Source organism: Schistocerca americana, chromosome 2 (assembly GCF_021461395.2).
Source record: "Schistocerca americana isolate TAMUIC-IGC-003095 chromosome 2, iqSchAmer2.1, whole genome shotgun sequence".
NCBI classification, from domain to species: domain Eukaryota; kingdom Metazoa; phylum Arthropoda; class Insecta; order Orthoptera; family Acrididae; genus Schistocerca; species Schistocerca americana.
The window spans coordinates 409,979,995-409,996,166 of record NC_060120.1 but is presented as its reverse complement, the minus strand read 5'-3'; the positions used below and the strand labels follow the sequence as shown (position 1 = coordinate 409,996,166).

The 16,172-nt window shown below is 44.2% G+C and overlaps 1 protein-coding gene across 1 annotated transcript in view; it reads left to right on the top strand.

Moving 5' to 3' along the window:
- Positions 1-16,172, top strand: part of LOC124594057 (sodium-dependent nutrient amino acid transporter 1-like) — an 85,484-nt gene that overhangs the window by 13,928 nt on the left and 55,384 nt on the right. Inside the window, exon 3 of the mRNA XM_047132406.1 lies at positions 1,018-1,113. Coding sequence (XP_046988362.1) covers positions 1,018-1,113 — 96 coding nt within the window. The remainder of the gene's footprint in view (positions 1-1,017; positions 1,114-16,172) is intronic.

Below are 16,172 nucleotides of genomic sequence, written 5' to 3'. Positions count from 1 at the left end.
CATCATTGATATCCTTCCACTTTGAATTTTAACACAACTCTTGAACCCTTTTTTAAAAATTTCCATCATTGCTTCTTCGATATATAGATTGAACAATAGAGGCGAAGCACTACATGCTGCCTTACACCCTTTTTAATCCGAGCACTTCGTACTGGGTCTTCCACTGTTATTGTTACCTCTGATTCTTGTGCATATTGTGTGTCACTTGTCTTTCCCTATTCTCAGAATTTCGAACATCTTGCCCAATTTTCACTGCCGAAAGCTTTTTCAGTTTGGAAAAATCCTATGAACGTTTCTTGATTTTTCTTCGGTCTTGTTTCCATTATTCAACGCACAGTCAGAACTGCCTCTCCGGTATCTTTCCCTTTCCTGACACAAAACTGGTCATCATCTAACAGATTCTCAATTATCTTTTCCATTAATCTATGCTGGAGATAAATTAAGCCTCCCTGGTCGGATCTGAACTGCTAATTTCTCCAGTTTTTGATTGTCTTGGGAGTCGCCGCAAGTGTACAGAACTATTCCCATTTACCTAACCATGCAGATTCTTTTATATCATCTCTCGCGACTGTCATATTAGTGAAATACTGGAAGAAGGAGAAAGCTTTGATCAGAGAGCAAGTGTTGGTAACAGAACGCAGTTTGTTGATCATTAGATTATTGGCGCTCCAGGAAAAATGGTAGAAGTATACTGTATGTTCGATTTCTGATAACACATTAAACATTAAACTGATACGGAGACTCACAATTGAACTTTGCTAAGCAAGGATATAATACCTAAACCATCCTTGTGAATGAACTAGGAAATAGTGTTTATCAACAAAGTACGCTTGTAGAGAGCCACATATCATTGGATTATTTTTTGATAAATTCGAGTTTTTGCTAGACATTTTTTATGAAAGTAGTTATAAGTTGACTGACGGATGTGTGGCGAAATGTAAGTTTAAGAATCAATGTTTAGAGAACTGCTCAAAATTCCGGAAGAATTTAATTGTAAAACATTGTTATATTTTGCAGGATCCCGAAGAAGTAAATGGAAACCTCAAATATTGTTCCCCTGATGGAGATCAACTTTCACCCGCAGTCGATAATGCCGCTAATAGTGATGAAGAAGTAAGTTTTAAATTTTGACAATACGATACGTAGCTATTATAGAAACTTGTCATTAAAGATTGAAACAAAATGAAAATAGAATGGAAGAATTTCACGATGAGCTCGAAAAGTGTAGTAAATTTATTCAGTAACATTCAAATGCATTGGAATGGCCCCATGTTGAGTACATAAATCACCAGCTGAAAAATGCTCCTGTCGGAGCCAGTATGGTCCTCTTTGAAAGACCGTCACAGAAAAGAGGGGGCAACAGCTGCCTTAATGCTCGTTCCGCATTTCTCACCAAACACTTTAATATGTGAACATATTCGCGCTCTTTTAACACTGAACATTCTAAGTCATTTTACCCAGTCTCTCTTGTAGCGAAGCCTTCATTCTCGGCATCTCCCTCACCCTGCCACTCTCCATATATTATGTCTCTCTCCTATCATCTCCTTTTTCTCCCATTGGCACATTCTCCTTTCTGTCTCTCCCACTGTTACTGTCTTCATTCCTTTCTCTCTTACTTCCTTACTGCTGTCTCCTTATCTGACACCTTCACTGTCTGCCTATCCCGCTGTCATTGTCTTTGTCACCTTCTTTTCTTCTCCGATTCTCAATATCTTTTTGTTTCTCGCTTACAGTCTGCTTTATTTCTCTTCAACCACCATTGTCTCCCCACCATATATATCCTTTGAGTTTTAACCCGTCGATTGTGGAACTTGTTGCACGTGAGTATAGGATATGAGGAAAAACGTTATAGTTCGCCTTGTCTAGGGATTCGACACTCACCCAAGCCTATTTGTATAGTTTTCACTCATCTCTCTGTTCTGTTTCCACGTCTTCTCTATTTCTTGCTCCTACTGCTACAGTCACCATCCATCTCTCTTTCTTTTTTACTGCCACTGTGTCTCACTGAACACCACTATCTCCTCCCTCTTCATCCATATTTCTTTCTCTTTCACTTCCTCTTCCTGTCTCCAACCATTAACTGTCTCTTCTCTCTTTCTCTCCTACTGGTGCTGTCTCCTCTCTTTTCCACCGACGCTGTCTCTCTGCTACTCTCTTTCAGCACAAAGAAGCGTGAATGTGTTCGCATGCCAAAATTCTTGGCGAGAAGGGCGGAATGAGAATTTTCGTGGCTAGTTCCCCACTTTTCTCTCAGAGTATTTAAAAGATGAGTACATTCGTCTTTTTTGTGCTCCGACAGAAGCATTTTTCAGCTGGTTCCCTATTAAAACACGGTGTACTGCTTATATAAAACGAATTCGTAAAGTTGGGATAGTTTATTTACAAACTGTGACTCGTTTACATACATTGACACATACAAATAACAAAGCACTGTGTATAAGGTTAACACAAAAGTGTCTCCCATCCAGCACAACTTCACTATACACTACTGTCCATAAAAAAAAAGCAGAATATTGTTAGGCTACATCCACAGTATACCAAAAAATGTGGTGCTTGATTTGCAAGCACAATGAATTTCGTGTGACAAAGTAATTTTTTGTAAGATGCTTATGCCGCCTGGTGTCACCGTAGGATACTTTAGAGGTCGAGACAGCCTGTGCAGGCGTGAAGTGCCCATTATACAGAGAGCGTGCCATAAAGTTTTATTGGTGAAAGAGTGGCAACAAAAAAGTGGTTTGGTGAGCTTATAGCCCTTGAGACGACACCAGTACCCTTGCAATGTATTCACTACGTCAGTTAAAACTACATTCACGCCTCAGACCGGATGTTACGTCCATATTTTCCATGCATACGTACGATAACCTCGAATGTTTGGATCTCAGTAACGTGTTATGATATAGAAAATAGTTTCAGTGTTCCCTGAGAAGATCATTTTAAGAACATATGGCAAAAATTTCGACAATCTTTCAAAAAAAGAAACTGTAGAAATGGCCATCCCTCACAAAAGGTACTTTTGTTACCAAAAGTCGTGGTTTTACGGGTTTTAACGGGAAGCACTCTAGCAAAAATGGTGCTTCTGAAAGCCATCTAAGTCCTACTCTACACCACCCTCAATTCAAAAGAACGAACCGAACTGCTCAATTTTCTTGTGGCGGAAGAAGTGTGTAATGTTTTAGTTTTGATCCATTATTGTGGGACATTTACAGTATAACTGTTCTTCTGATAGGTATACAGATGGTCGCTAGGCAAGGGCTATCCAGAACAGGAAGATCTGCAGTGGATAGGCACTTGGTGCAGGTAGTGGCAACTGACCCTTAACATAGACAAATGTAATGTATTGCGAATACATAGAAAGAAAGATCCTTTATTGTATGATTATATGGTAGTAGAACAAACACTGGTAGCAGTTACTTCTGTAAAATATCTGGGAGTATGCGTACGGAACGATTTGAAGTGGAATGATCATATAAAATTAATTGTTGGTAAGGCTGGTGCCAGGTTGAGATTCATTTGGAGAGTCCTTAGAAAATGTAGTCCATCAACAAAGGAGGTGGCTTACAAAACGCTCGTTCGACCTATACTTGAGTGTTGCTCATCAGTATGGGATCCGTACCAGGTCGGGTTGACAGAGGAGATAGAGAAGATCCAAAGAAGAGCGGCGCGTTTCGTCACAGGGTTATTTGGTAACCGTGATAGCGTTACGGAGATGTTTAGCAAACTCAAGTGGCAGACTCTGCAAGAGTGGCGCTCTGCGTCGTGGTGTAGCTTGTTGTCCAGAATTCGAGAGGGTGCGTTTCTGGATGAGGTATCGAATATATTGCTTTCCCCTACTTATACCTCCCGAGGAAATAACGAATGTAAAATTAGAGAGATTCTAGCGCGCATGGAGGCTTTCCGGCAGTCGTTCTTCCCGCGAACCATATGCGACTGGAACAGGAAAGGGAGGTAATGACAGTGGCACGTAAAGTGCCCTCCGCCACACACCGTTGGGTGCCTTGCGCAGTGTAAATGTAGCTGTAGAACACTTGACCCCTACCTCTGTGGGAACTCGAGGTATCACCCATGAAAATTCGCATTTTAGCTCGCTGCTTTTTGGAACCATATTGGTGCCGTGCAAGAGAACATAAAACTCTCAGGTTCAGTACGACAGGACACGTTGACACGAATCGTTGATTGGACGCGTAAGAGCGGCGGAGGGTTTAACAATTTTATTTCACCACATGACGGAATTGGCGCTGCATGAAGACCTGAGTGGCAGGAATGATGTTGGTGCGACGTGTCGTTTCCCAGGAGAGCCGGTGTGATGTTGTGTAGTCCTTGTTTGACAGGCAGCAACTTTTATCTTCATATGCCCATGAATACATGGCTTTGTAGGTGACGCTCAGTGCAGTTTAACTCATTCCTTATACCTCCAGAACTGTATTGTTCTTGCCGGAAGAGTTGCTCGATGGCTTTCATTGCACATGCAGCATCTGTTGCTTGCAGTGATAAGCTTGTAGTGGCGTGCAAGCTGTATATGGAAGCGGGAATCATGCAGCGGGAACACGTCGAATATTCGTGAATCCGAACATTGGACCCAAAGAAAAGCCATCCTTTATTTAAAGGAAACTGGGCATTTGCATATTTATTTATTAGTCTAATATTATTACAAATGTGTGCTTGTACAATTTTATATGTATACGATGAAGCTGGTTTGGCTCATTATTATGAGTGTACCATTTCTGCAAATGCTGACTCGGTGTGATAAGAAAATTTTGTGTACTCATATTTGAAAATAGTCGTTACTGGTCGAAATTAATAACATGATATAGAATCTTTTTGCGATTCGTAGATGGAATAAAAAAATATATAAAATCTTCCTGGTTCAAGGAGAAAATTTCGCTCGTAAAAATGGGTGCGTCACTAAGAGACAACAGATATTAGGATCATACAGATACCAAACTCGAAGTATACAAATTACGTAGGAAGCAGACTGATTTTCCTCCAGAACGCAAACTCAGAACGGCTACGCGAAACATCATTTAAATCACTTAGCACGGTCTCGCAAGAAAATCTTGTGCAAAAATGTCCAGAACAAGCCGGAAAATGACCATCCGAATGCTTCTCTCAAATCTAAATATCCCACTCATTCCTACCAAACCGTTTTCTCTCGGAATGGTCTTTCCGGAAGAGACTCGAATGATCTCTTGAAAGCGTCTACTTAGGAGTTTTGTTCATCTTCCCCCCACTCTTCTCCTTCAGGGAGTTCAATTTACTCTCGAACCATCTTGTCATTGGTGAGCTCAATTTGCTACCTCACGCAATGACCTATCAACGCTGGGTATTTCCATCCTGTCTATCGTCTGGATGATACTCGGGATGATAGTCCTTTTGATTTCACTGCACAAAGTCCCTAGGCGTAGTCAGGTGTGGAGCGCATGAACTCAGGCGACTTTTCGACGCCCTCTCATTTTGGCGACAGGCACAGCCTGCGGCCAGGTTGGTAGCGGCTTACACGATGGATTTTATTTTGAGAAAAGAGTGTGAATACTTCCATGTGTTTCTTGCATCTCTGAGCCACCAAGAAGACATCACATTAACAGCCGCTCCACTTGTCTGTGGGCCGGCCGAAGTGGCCGTGCGGTTAAAGGCGCTGCAGTCTGGAACCGCAAGACCGCTACGGTCGCAGGTTCGAATCCTGCCTCGGGCATGGATGTTTGTGATGTCCTTAGGTTAGTTAGGTTTAACTAGTTCTAAGTTCTAGGGGACTAATGACCTCAGCAGTTGAGTCCCATAGTGCTCAGAGCCATTTGAACCATTTTTGAACTTGTCTGTGGCGAGAAGGCTTTTAGATTTTCTATGAACTGCTTCAGATCCTCTGGAATTTTGCAGCAACCCTTTGGCTGTCAGTCAGCTTTTAAATGGAGACACTCCTCCCAGAGCGACTTACAATCTTTTAAGCCACGCTTGTCCGTCTTCTCTGGCTTTAGGAAAAGTCTTACGAGGATCTGCTGATACACTACTGGCCATTAAAATTGCTACACCAAGAAGAAATTCAGATGATAAATGGGTATTCACTGGACAAATATATAATACTAGAACTGACATGTGATTACATTTTCACGCAATTTGGGTGCATAGATTGTGAGAAATCAGTACCCAGAACAACCACCTCTGGCAATAATAACGGCCTTGATATGCCTGGGCATTGAGTCAAACAGAGCTTGGATGGCGTGTACAGGTACAGATGCCCATGCAGCTTCAACACGATACCACAGTTCATCAAGAGTAGTGACTGGCGTATTGTGACGAGCCAGTTGCTCGGCCACCATTTACCAGACGTCTTCAATTGCTGAGAGATCTGGAGAATGTGCTCGCCAAGACAGCAGTCGAACATTTTCTGTATCCAGAAAGGCCCGTACAGGACCTGTAACATGCGGTCGTGCATTATCCTGCTGAAATGTAGGGTTTCGCAGGGATCGAATGAAGGGTAGAGCCACGGGTAGTAACACATCTGAAATGTAACGTCCACTGTTCAAAGTGCCGTCAATGCGAACAAAAGGTGACCGAGACGTGTAACCAATGGCACCCCACACCACCACGCCAGGTGATACGCCAGTATGGCGATGACGAATACACGCTTCCAATGTGCGTTACCGCGATGTCGCCAAACACGGATGCGACCATCATAATGCTGTAAACAGAACCAGGATTCATCCGAAAAAGTTTTGCCATTTGTGCACCCAGGTTCGTCATTGAGTACACCATCACAGGCGCTCCTGTCTGTGATGCAGCGTCAGGAGAACTGCAGCTGTGGTCTCCGAGCTGATAGTCCATGCTGCTGCAAACATCGTCGAACTGTTCGTGCAGATGGTTGTTGTCTTGCAAACGTCCCCATCTGTTGACTCAGGGATCGAACGTGGCTGCACTATCCGTTACAGCCATGCGGATAAGATGCCTGTCATCTCGACTGATAGTGATACGAGGCCGTTGCGCTCCAGCATGGCGTTCTGTATTATCCTCCTGAACCCACCGATTCCATATTCTGCTAACAGTCATTGGATCTCGACCAACGCGAGCAGCAATGTCGTGATACGATAAACCGCAATCGCGATAGGCTACAATCCGACCTTTATCAAAGTCGGAAACATGATGGTACGAATTTCTCCTCCTTACACGAGGCATCACAACAACGTTTCACCAGGCAACGCCAATCAACTGCTGTTTGTGTATGAGAAATCTGTTGTAAACTTTCCTCATGTCAGCACGTTGTAGGTGTCGGCACCGGCGCCAACCTTGTGTGAATGCTCCGAAAAGCTAATGATTTGCATATCACAGCATCTTCTTCCTGTCGGTTAAATATCGCGTCTGTAGCAGGTCATCTGCGTGGTGTAGCAATTTTAATGGCCAGTAGTGTACAATAGCTCCATATTTAGCAATTATACAGGGTGTTACAAAAAGGTATGGCCAAACTTTCAGGAAACATTCCTCACACACAAAGAAAGAAAATATGTTATGTGGACATGTGTCCGGTAACGCTTACTTTCCATGTTAGAGCTCATTTTATTACTTCTCTTCAAATCACATTAATCATGGAATCGAAACACACAGCAACAGAACGTACCAGCGTGACTTCAAACACTTTGTTACAGGAAATGTCCAAAATGTCCTTCGTTATCGAGAATTGATGCATCCACCCTCCGTCGCATGGAATCCCTGATGCGCTGATGCAGCCCTGGAGAATGGCGTATTGTATCGCAGCCGTCCACAATACGAGCACGAAGAGTCTCTACATTTGGTACCGGGGTTGCGTAGAGAAGAGCTTTCAAATGCCCACATAAATGAAAGTCAAGAGGGTTGAGGTCAGGAGAGCGTGGAGGCCATGGAATTGGTCTGCCTCTACCAATCCGTCTGTCACCGAATCTGTTGTTGAGAAGCGTACGAACACTTCGACTTAAATGTGCAGGAGCTCCATCGTGCATGAACCACATGTTGTGTCGTACTGGTAAAGGCACATGTTCTAGCAACACAGGTAGAGTATCCCGTATGAAATCATGATAACGTGCTCCATGGAGCGTAGGTGGAAGAACATGGGGCCCAATCAAGACATCACCAACAATGCCTGCCCAAACGTTCACAGAAAATCTGTGTTGATGACGTGATTGCACAATTGCGTTCGGATTCTCGTCAGCCCACGCATGTTGACTGTGAAAATTTACAATTTGATCACGTTGGAATGAAGCCTCATCCGTAAAGAGAACATTGGCACTGAAATGAGGATTGACACATTGTTGGATGAACCATTCGCAGAAGTGTACCCGTGGAGACCAATCAGCTGCTGATAGTGCCTGCACACGCTGTACATGGTACGGAAACAACTGGCTTTCCTGTAGCACTCTCTATACAGTGACGTGGTCAATGTTACCTTGTACAGCAGCAACTTCTCTGACGCTGACATTAGGGTTATCGTCAACTGCACGAAGAATTGCCTCGTCCATTGCAGGTGTCCTCGTCGTTCTAGGTCTTCCCCAGTAGCGAGTCATAGGCTGGAATGTTCCGTGCTCCCTAAGATGCCGATCAGTTGCTTCGAACGTCTTCCTATCGGGACACCTTCGTTCTGGAAATCTGTCTGGATACAAACGTACCGCGCCACGGCTATTGCCCCGTGCTAATCCATACATCAAATGGGCATCTGCCAACTCCGCATTTGTAAACATTGCACTGAGTGCAAAACCACGTTCGTGATGAACACTAACCTGTTGATGCTACGTACTGACTTTAGAGCAACGAGTCGCATGTCAACACAAGCACCGAAGTCAACATTACCTTCCTTCAATTGGGCCAACTGGCGGTGAATCGAGGAAGTACAGTACATACTGACAAAACTAAAATGAGGTCTAACATTGAAATTAAGCGTTTCCGGACACAAGTCCACATAACATCTTTTCTTTATTTGTGTGTGAGGATTGTTTTCTGAAAGCTTGGCCGTACCTTCTTGTAACACCCTGTATACAGCCGCTCGATCACAGAAAGATCCGTACCTAACGACTGGGAAATCGCTCGAGTCGCACCAATACCTAAAAAGGGAAGTAGGAGTAATTCGTTGAATTACAGGCCCATATCACTAACATCGATTTTGGAACATAACATCGGGTTTTGGAACATATACTGTTTTCGGACATTATGGAGTACCTCGAAAAAAGATTTATTGACACATAGCACGGATTCAGAAACTATCGTTCTTGCGAAACACAACTAGCTCTTTATACTCATGAAGTAATGAGTGCTATCGACGGGGGATGTCAAATTGATTCCATATTTTTAGATTTCCAGAAGGCTTTCGACACCGTTCCTCACAAGCGTCTCCTAACCAAACTTCGCGCCTATGGAGTATCACCTCAGTTGTGTGACTGGATTCGTGATTTCCTGTCAGAAAGGTCACAGTTCGTAGTAATAGACGGAAAGGCATCGAGTAAAAGAGAAGTAATATCTGGCGTTCCGAAAGGAAGTGTTACAGGCCCTCTATTGTTCCTGATCTATATTAACGATGTAGGAGACAATCTTAGTAGCCGTCTTAGATCGTTTGCAGATGATGTTGTCATTTACCGTCATGTAAAGTCATCAGAAGACCAAAACGAATTGCCATATGGTTTAGATAAGATATCTGTATGGTGCAAAAAGTGGCAATTGACCCTGAATAAAGGAAAGTGTGAAGTTATTCACATGAGTACTAAAAGCAATCCACTACATTTCGATTACGCGATAAGTCACATAAATCTTACGGTTGTAAGTTCAACTAAATACTTAGGGATTACATTTACAAATAACCTAAATTGGAACGATCACATTGATAATGTTGTGGGTAGAGTAAACCAAAGACTGTGATTCATTGGCAGAACACTTAGAAGGTGCAACAGGTCTACTTAAGAGACTGCTTACACCACGCTTGTCCGCCCTATTCTGAAGTACTTATGAGCGGTGTGGGATTCGCATCAGGTGAGACTGACGGATGACATCGAAAAAGTACAAAGAAGGGCGACTCGTTTTGTATTACAGCGAAATAGGGGAAATAGAGTCACAGACACGATACGTGAATTGGAGTGGCTATCATTAAAACAAAGGCGTTTTTCGTTGTGACGGGATATTCTCATGAAACTTAAATCACCAGTTTCTCCTCCGATTGCGAAGACATTCTGTTGGCACCCACCTACATAGGGAGAAATGATCACCACGGTAAAATAAGAGAAGTCAGGACTCGCACAGAAAAATTTAAGTGCTTGTTTCTCCCGCGCGCCGTTTGAGAGTGGAACGATGGAGAGACTGCTTGAAGGTGCTTCATTGAACCCTGTGCCAGGTACTTTATTGTGAATAGCAGAGTAATCATGTAGGTTTATATGTAGATGTAGATGTGGTGCAGATTAATTGCAATCTTTTGTACAGATCACAGAACTGAAAAGTATTACGAGACAAAAATTGCAGTAACAGAAAATCGCCATGAGGTTTAGATGGACGGCAAATTCTCTTGAACCTGTGGAAAAGAGGAACTCACAAACATTTTTTTAAGGCAGCGCATGATATAATCGACCAATATTAAGTAGCAGTTTAGACTTAAGAAAACACAAAAATCTGAGAGTGTAAAGAGTTGGATCAAGATGTTTTCTCATTTAGCAATAAGGTTTGTTTCAGTAAGGTAATAGAGTAAAATCTTCAATGGATAAACCAGTGTCGACTGGTAAATCTTTTCAGTATCCCATAAGTAGGCCTTGGAGGGAGTAATTTTTGTGAGTCTTTCAAAAGAAGACTCAAGTCGTAGAAGCTGAGAATTCAACGATTTAACGTACCTACATCAAACTTATTTTCATGGTCTGTCGACACGCAGACGCAAGCGTCTGGTCCGTCTAATCTGCGTATTGACCTTCCTCGTCCGTCTTGGAGCAATATGCAGACTCATACTCGTATATTGTAGACTTCCTGTGCCAGGATTAGTATTATTGTTGATTTTAGTAGTATGAGCATTAAGCAGTAATCCAACAAATGTTTCTCTGCCTAAAGTTTCGACTCCTAATGCTAGAGAAATCCTCAGACAAAACAAACTCTCAGAATTTCTAAATTTTGCAAAAAAATATTAATTTTAATACAAATTTCACCACGAAAATAGAGAAAGAAAGCTAAATTTCGTTTCTGGACATACAGATAACACACACTGAGGTGACAGGGTCATGAGACAGCGATATGTACATAAAAAGGTATAAAAGGACAATGCTTTGGTGGAGCTGTCATTTGTGCTCAGACGATTCATGTGAAAAGGTTTCCAACGCGATTATGGCCGCACGACGGCAATTAACAACTCTGGTGGCGGAATGGTGTTTGGAACTAGATGCATGGAACATTCGATTTCGGAAATCGTTAGGCAATCCAATGTTTCGAGACCAACAGTGTCAAGAGCGTGCAGAGGATAGTAGATTTCAGGCGTTACCTCTCATCACGGACAACGCAGTGGCCGACGGCCTTCACTCAGCGACCGAGAGCAGTTGCGATTGCTTGGAGTTCAAGCAACACTGCTTGAAATAACCGCAGAAATCAATGTGGTACGTGCGACGATAGTATCCGTTAGGACAATGCAGCGAAATTTGGCATTAATGGGCTGTGGCAGCAGACGACCGGTGTGAGTGTCTTTGCTAACAGCACGACTTACCTGCAGCGCCTCTCCTGGGCTCTTGAGCTTATCGGCTGGAAACCAGACGAGATCGCATTCGGGAGGACGACGGTTCAATCCCGCGTCCGGCCATCCTGATTTCCCTAAATCGCTCCAGGCAAATGCCGGGATGGTTCCTTTCAAAGGGCACGGCCGGCTTCCTTCCCCGTCCTTCCCTAATCCGATGAGGCCGGTGACCTCGATATCTGGTCTCCTTCCCCAAACAACCCAACCAACCCAACCAGACGAGAGGAAAACCAACCTCTGGTCAGATGAGACCCTATTTCAGTTGGGAAGAGCTGTTGGTAGGGTTCGAGCGTGGCGCAGACCCAACAAAACCGTGGACTCAAGTTGCCAACAGGGCACTGTATAAGCTGCCATCCATGGACGTCAGTATTCCCAAACAACGACGGAATTTTGATGGATGACAATGCGCCATGTCACTGCCCCACAACTGTTCTCGAGTTGTTTGAAGAGCATGTTGGACAGTTCTAGCAAATGGTTTGGACAGCCAGATTTACCGGCGTAAAACACATAGAACATTTATGACACGTAATCAAAAGATCAGTTCGAGCACAAAATCCTGCACTGGGAACACATTCACAATTGTGGATGGCTATTGAGGCAGTATGGGTCAATACTTATGGAGGTGACTTCCAACGACTCCTTGAGTCCATGCCACGTTGAGCTGATGCACTACGCCGGGCAAAAGGAGGTCCGACACAATAGTAGAAGGCATCCCACGACTTTTATCGCCTTAGTCTATGGGAACTTGAGGGCACAAAATGTACAGAGAGCCCACTCACACGGATACATACCTTCGTAGAAATTCAAATCAGCTTGCCATGTGAATAAATGAATTAATTAAGATGCTGGTGTACCGAACTAATGGAATCCGTGAGCCGTGGTACTTAGAGTAAGAGCTCAATCACCTAAGAATTACTTTCAGAGGGAATGGTTACTCTCACAAAGATCAGCAGCTCTCGGCAAAAAAGCATCAGTTAAAGGCAAAATTTTCATTTCATCCGTAAAAGGTCACAGGTTGCATCAGTAGAGTGCTAAGAAAATACTGTATTGACACAACGTTTAAGCCGACAAGAAAGGTGCTTGAATATTTAAATACTGCGAAGGATATCTACATCATTCTGCGAAAGCCACCTAACAGTGTGTGGTGTACGGTACTTTTGGGACCACTAACTGATCCCCCATTCCACGTTACACTTTGTAACGGCGCCTTGGAATACTGCATGTAGATAAGCTTTTGTATTAGCCTTAATTTCTCGAATTTTCTCGTCATGGTCATTTCTCGTGATGTATTTGGAAGGAAGTAATACATTGAGGAACTCTTCCCAGAGTGTGCTCTCTCGAAATTTCAATAGTAAACCTCTCCTCGTGCATAGCTTCTCCTTTTGTAGCGTCTGCCACTGGAGCTTATTAACATCTCTGTAACACTCTCGCGCCGGCCGGAGTGGCCGAGCGGTTAAAGGTGCTACAGTCTGGAACCGCACGACCGCTACGGTCGCAGGTTCGAATCCTGCCTCGGGCATGGATGTGTGTGATGTCCTTAGGTTAGTTAGGATTAAGTAGTTCTAAGTTCTAGGGGACTTATGACCACAGCAGTTGAGTCCCATAGTGCTCAGAGCCATTTGAACCATTTTTTTGAACACTCTCGCGAGGACTAAATGAACTTGTGAAGAAATGCACCGCTCTTCGTTGGATCTACTCTATCAGTACTATATGGTAAGGATCCTAGATTGACGAATGGTACTCGAGAATCGGCAGAACAAGCGCCTTGAAGCCACTTCCTTCGTGGATCAGTTACTTTCCCTGTTATTCCCGTGAATCTCAATTAGCACCGTCGCCCAACACTTGACACGGCAGGAGTATGGAAAATTCAGACACCTGCAGTCAAGTATACATAGGAACTACTAAGAGAAGCATTAACAATTGTCGGCTAGGCAACAGGGATAAATTCGCAGTATCACAGCGTGGACTGTGACCAGGGCACCATCAAATTAGATTCCATTCGATTCTCTGATATTGTAGTTGTATCAAGGTCCATTTATTGCTATGCTGAGATGTAGAAGGGAGTCATAAAAAATTTAAAAAGATGAAGTTCAGTAGAAAAGAAGAACGACTGATATCAGTCAAATTGAAGGTCTTAGTGCTAAATAAAGCAAACAGTACCAACTCACCTGCAGCACAAGCTCCTGTAAGACGCAACGGTGAGACACAGTGAACTGTAGCAGCGGTCTGATGACGTCACTATTCGCCTGTTACGTGTTGCGCGGTTATGTGTAATAAGTTCGACTTGCTGTGCTTGTTTGATTTCAAAAAGCAACTAACACTATCCTTACATCCTTTAAGGATATCTCCAGGACGAAACGTGAGGCATAGAAACAGACCGTGCCCTAATGTCCGTAAAACAGAAATTATCAAGAACAGGCAACTTTTTCACCGTTCACCAGCCGTACTCATGATGCCAGTCCCATATTCAACCAAGGTGAACTGATCTACATTCCACAGTTTGTGTACGAATCCAAAATGACTGTCGTATTTAGGTGGTTGCCACCCTAATGGACATGTTATGTTCATAACAGTCCAAGGACATGCTTCCATCTCGTGACTGCTTAGTAAAACGTTATTGTTTCACAAAATTTGGACATATTTATCCGCGATCCTTGATTATAAAAACTTGTATTTCTGTCCGTCGATCGCTACTTTTATTTAAAAAAGACCAGTTTCAGGAAATATTGCCAATTTTTATACAAAGTAACCTGTTCTAACAGAACAATCAGTTCACTGTCATATACCGTAGTACATTGTGCGAAACACATAGCCACTTTTATTTAAAAAAGACCAGTTTCAGGAAATATTGCCCATTTTTATACAAAGTAACCTGTTCTAACAGAACAATCAGTTCACTGTCATATACCGTAGTACATTGTGCGAAACACATCGTTTTCAAATAATGATACCGACCGACAAACAGAAAAATAAGCCTACTGTAACGGTTACAGTTTCTTCTGTTCTTTCAACTTTGACTTTTTATTTCTCTATGGCCTCTGTAATTGTAAAAACATCATCACTGCTTATATATTTTGAATTGCAATATTACGTAAATAGTAGAATATTTTTAAGTTAGAGATATTTCGGTATTATTATACAGCCTTCATTCAAAATACACTCCTGGAAATGGAAAAAAGAACACATTGACACCGGTGTGTCAGACCCACCATACTTGCTCCGGACACTGCGAGAGGGCTGTACAAGCAATGATCACACGCACGGCACAGCGGACACACCAGGAACCGCGGTGTTGGCCGTCGAATGGCGCTAGCTGCGCAGCATTTGTGCACCGCCGCCGTCAGTGTCAGCCAGTTTGCCGTGGCATACGGAGCTCCATCGCAGTCTTTAACACTGGTAGCATGCCGCGACAGCGTGGACGTGAACCGTATGTGCAGTTGACGGACTTTGAGCGAGGGCGTATAGTGGGCATGCGGGAGGCCGGGTGGACGTACCCCCGAATTGCTCAACACGTGGGGCGTGAGGTCTCCACAGTACATCGATGTTGGGAGGAGGAGATTAGTGTTTAACGTCCCGTCGACAACGAGGTCATTAGAGACGGAGCGCAAGCTCGGGTGAGGGAAGGATGGGGAAGGAAATCGGCCGTGCCCTTTCAAAGGAACCATCCCGGCATTTGCCTGAAGCGATTTAGGGAAATCACTGAAAACCTAAATCAGGATGGCCGGAGACGGGATACATCGATGTTGTCGCCAGTTGTCGGCGGAAGGTGCACGTGCCCGTCGACCTGGGACCGGACCGCAGCGACGCACGGATGCACGCCAAGACCGTAGAATCCTACGCAGTGCCGTAGGGGACCGCACCGCCACTTCCCAGCAAATTAGGGACACTGTTGCTCCTGGGGTATCGGCGAGGACCATTCGCAACCGTCTCCATGAAGCTGGGCTACGGTCCCGCACACCGTTAGGCCGTCTTCCGCTCACGCCCCAACATCGTGCAGCCCGCCTCCAGTGGTGTCGCGACAGGCGTGAATGGAGGGACGAATGGAGACGTGTCGTCTTCAGGGATGAGAGTCGCTTCTGCCTTGGTGCCAATGATGGTCGTATGTGTGTTTGGCGCCGTGCAGGTGAGCGCCACAATCAGGACTGCATACGACCGAGGCACACAGGGCCAACACCCGACATCATGGTGTGGGGAGCGATCTCCTACACTGGCCATACACCACTGGTGATCGTCGAGGGGACACTGAATAGTGCACGGTACATCCAAACCGTCATCGAACCCATCGTTCTACCATTCCTAGACCGGCAAGGAGAGTTGCTGTTCCAACAGGACAATGCACGTCCGCATGTATCCCGTGCCACCCAACGTGCTCTAGAAGGTGTACGTCAACTACCCTGGCCAGCAAGATCTCCGGATCTGTCCCCCATTGAGCATGTTTGGGACTGGATGAAGCGTCGTCTCACGCGGTCTG